This window comes from Gobio gobio (assembly GCF_949357685.1).
Source record: "Gobio gobio genome assembly, chromosome: 8".
Taxonomy (NCBI): Eukaryota; Metazoa; Chordata; class Actinopteri; order Cypriniformes; family Gobionidae; genus Gobio; species Gobio gobio.
Window position 1 is genome coordinate 13999540 of NC_137114.1, and position 4522 is coordinate 14004061.

Here is a 4522-nt window from a genome sequence, read left to right on the forward strand (position 1 = left end):
CCATTTTTTATTTTCATACCCTCACTGGGGGCTGAGCCCCCCTAAAATGAAAATCCTAGAATCGCCCATGGAGTCAGATAAAAGATGAATTGGAATTAAATCCCTTTGCCCAGCTGGAAAGACCGAACGCGCAGCAACCTTCACCCGCGTCCGTTAGCCTCCGTTAGAACAATTTTAGCGGGCCTTACACTGATGTTCATGTAAAGTAAGCAGTGTTGATAACAGTGAACTCTACATTATAGCACACATACAGCATTCTGATCAGATGTCTATTTCATGTTGTGATGTCATCTGCAATATTTATCGAAAATGTTCCTGTCAGATGTTAAATAAACATTAAGTAAGCATCACCACGTCGTATAGCTAACAGGGGAGCTCCAGTAACACACTTACGTCTCCAAAGTGGAATTACATAAACCATAGTAGTTGTAATTTGTTACTTCCACCCCTGAAAAGATGCAAATGAAAAGTTTAATTGTAAGTATCATGAAAGGCAGTTACTGTGAATGAAAGGTAGATGAAACACTTGTGTAGTGAAAAGGATACTTTGTGGTTCTGTGTTTTGTACTAACATTAAAAATATGTTATTTAAATAAATAAAAATATGTGCATAAATTATTGAAAAAGGTGACGATGTGTGATTAGTACTAAGAGTTTCAAAAGTGTATCTCTTGAAAACAGTACCAGCACAAATAAAAACTGTAATAACTCAGCTCAGTGGAGGGCTTATTCATTTAGGCAATTTGTTTATTCACACAAAACTTGGGGGAGCAGCATTTTGACGAGAATATATCACTATTGTCACGGAACAGGGGAATCAAAGACAGCAGGCAGAGATGAGGGTTCCAAATGCAGAATCATTTTAATCAGGAACAAAATAACATTGAGAAAAAAAAACAAAGAAAACACAGGGAACAACGACCGACAGAGAACCATAGAATACAAGGGCTATTTAAACAGAGGGGTAAACAAGCTTAACAATGGAAACTGACACACCTGGAGCAGACTAATGAAAATAGAAAAAACTACAAACCTGTCCACAGGATACAGGACACAGGAAAGATCACAGAAACTAGGCACAAAGAAAATTCAACATAAAAGTCCTACAGATCGCAAGACTGCAATCTGTTTTCAGACTAGTATGTATTCAGTGACAGTGAAACGACGTGTGGTGGTATGGTGACCCATACTTGGAATTTGTGCTCTGCGTTTAACCCATTCAAGTGCACACACACAGTAGTGAACACACACCCGGAGCAGTGGGCAGCCATATTGCTGCAGCGCCCGGGGAGAAGATCGGGGTTCGGTTCGGTTACTCAAGGGTCTCACCTCAGTCGTGGTATTGAGGGTGGAGGAGAGCGCTGGTTATTCACTCCCCCTACCGACAATTCCTGCCGGACCTGAGACTCGAACCTGCAACCTTCCGGTTACAAGTCCGACTCTCTAACCATTAGGCCACGATTGGTTCATTGCTGTGTGTGTACGGATCGCACTTATACTCACCGATCGGGTGGGCCAAGTAATAAAAAAATAACATTCCAATCAATCGCGGGTGGATGAGAGATGAAACATTGTGTTTGTTTGATAAAGACATTTTGCGAGCCCTGTGAGCGTTTCCCCACATGCTTTCAAAACAATTCCCTCATGTACTGACAGGGGGAGCAGAAGCTCATTAAATATGCAAATCTTATCCAATCCTAGCCGTGGGCGTTTACGTCGAAGTCTTCAGTGCAGCATGCCCATAAAAACCAAGCGTTCCATGAGAGAGGCTCAAAACCAGGGCAGAACATAGCCTATTACTTATTAATTATAATGATTTTGAATGTAAAAACCACGCAAACGTCATAAGTTGACCTCAGACAACAGTATATATATATATATATAAAAAAAACCGCCAGTTCATGACCCCTCTAAGTTAATGACATCACTTATGTTTTATCTTTACAGTGATACCAACATCATGCAGTTAGAAAGTTTAATTGTAATAAACACATTGTGCCGGTTTTTCAGAATGGACGATTCTGCGACTGACGGTTCACACATGGTGTAAAGTCACAACTTAAGGCCCCGATCAGACAGAACACGTTTTTCAGGTTTGAAAACGCGAGGCACACTGCACTGCCTTTTTTGGTTGACGTTTTTTAATTTAGAAAATAGCAGTGTGCTGTGGTTTTTTATGTTTCTAGACAACCTCCAAATCAGCTGTGCTGTCAGTCTAATCAAGATTGAAGGCCCGCCTCTCCATTCATTCGATCGGACAATGGAGAAAAAAACGTGATAATGTCTTTTAGCTTTTCTGAGCTCAGAGCACTCCTTCAAAAACGCGAGGCGCCCAGGGCGCATAAGCAGAGAGCATAACGCTCTCTGCCAACAGAAATCAATAAAAAAAAGTCACACAATGTCACATGGGGCGGCAGTGGCTCAGTGGTTCATGTAGGTTGTCTACAAACTGTAAGGTTGGTGGTTCTATCCCTGGTTCCACCTGACCAAGTGTCCATGAGCAAAACACCTAACCCTAGCTGCTCCCGACGAGCTGGAAGGTGCCTTGCATGGCTGACACCGCCATGGGTGAATGTGAGGCAATATGTAAAGCGCTTTGGATGGCCATTGGTCTGTTGAAAGTGCTATGTAAATGCAGTCCATCTACCATTTAAGATGATTTCTGCGCTCGTTTCTATGTTAGATTGATAAAAGAGGTTCAAAAGAACATTTATTTTATTTTTTATTCAATTCAGAGAAGCAAGATAAGAAGCATTTCAAAAGCACTATTATACTAAGGAAACCCTATTTAAAGGAGTTGACATATTTAACATTATAATATTTTCATATTATGTAATTGTCAATCATTATCACAGATTCTTAATAATCTTTTCTTATAATATAATCTTATACAAAAATACAAAGAACAGTTTTTTTTTTATTTTATTTGTACACATGCAAAATTTATTTAGACTTAGTGTATTTTTCTACCTTATAAGTGACATTGAGCAATAGTCTTACACACTATTGTGATACAGGTTTTATGTGATTCCAGGGGTAAATACATTTTTTGAGTGCCTTATTTATTTTAGAAAGTCTCATACCATACATGATAGGATTGATGAGTGGCGGACACATCAGAAAATAAATTGAAAGAATCACACGAAGTACAGGAGGCATAGGAACCTTATCAAATCTGCTTTGTATCATTTCAAATGAACAGCCAACGGAGAAATTCAGTAGTGAGACAAGGTGAGGAGTACATGTGCTTAAAGCCTTTTTTGTCTTTTCTCTTGTGGACTTTAGGCAGACTCTTAAAATTTTCGTATATGAGAACAAAATTAATACCAGAGGAGCAACAATGGTCACAGTGGTACCAATTATGCCAGAGATGTTGTTTGCTGTTGTGTCCGAGCATGCCAGTTTCACAAGCATGTAGTTGTCACACAATACTTTGTCCAGTACATTTCCACACAACTTTAGCTGTACATTCACTGATAAAGTAATGGAGAATTTAATAATTGATATTGACCACCCCAGAGCAATCAATGTAACTGTCCTGGCAGGAGACATGATTCTATGATACTGCAACGGGTAACAGATGGCTACATACCTGTCATAAGACATGATTGCTAAATTACGGAATTCTACTGATCCATAAGTGTACAAAACAAATATTTGAGCTTGACAAAGGTTGAGTGAAACTTCCGGGATCTTTGACAGTAGCATATTACTTAAAAGGGATGGGAATAAAGCAATGCAGCCATACAGTTCATTTACAGACAAACTGCATAACAAAACATACATAGGTTCATGCAAGGACTTCTCCTTGCATATTATTCCAATAATTAATTGATTTGCTAATATGATTGCAACAAACAACAAGATCAAAACAATGAAACATAAATACTTAATATTCCCAATATCAATGTAACCAGCCAATATAATGGTTGTGAAATTAGATAAATTACCCATGGATGACAGATATTAACATTAAATATTTAACAGTTGATCAGATAATCAGAATATACTGTAGATGTTGATGACATTTGATTCACAAATTAGCACCTGTAAATAAAGAGAAATTACAATCATTAATGAATGTGTGTAGCAAGTGTGTGAGCTGCACAGACAATGGATGATGGTCACTGATAATGAGATGTAAAAAAAAGCAGATTTTCAAAAGAATGTTATTTCAAAACATGTCAAGTAAACCTACATTAAGAAAATGGCCAGAACAGAAACCTGTAGCTAGCCAAAACCTCCAATCAAAATGATCAACCTAGCAAAAAAGAAAATAACTTACATAACGGACAAACGGACATACAAGAAACAAAGTTGATTTATGTTGTGCTGGTGAAGCTTCTTAATTTATAATACAAGACAAACACACAAGGGAATGTTGACGTGGATGTTCACATGATTAATTTTACTTAATTTGGAGCTCACAAATGTAATAATGTTCATTAAAACAACAAAACTACCCCCCCCCCCCCCCATTGAGAACAGAGCATGCATCAATGACAAAAGAATGACATTGATT

At 38.2% G+C, this 4522-nt stretch overlaps 1 protein-coding gene across 1 annotated transcript; it reads right to left on the reverse strand.

Moving 5' to 3' along the window:
* Positions 1–3003: 3003 nt before the first annotated feature.
* Positions 3004–3954, reverse strand: LOC307130292 (olfactory receptor 4B13-like; the record flags this gene model as incomplete). Its single annotated transcript, XM_079823261.1, has 1 exon — positions 3004–3954. The coding sequence occupies one exon, from the start codon at positions 3952–3954 to the stop codon at positions 3004–3006; it is 951 nt and encodes a 316-aa protein (XP_079679387.1).
* Between the last annotated feature and the right edge of the window lie 568 nt (positions 3955–4522).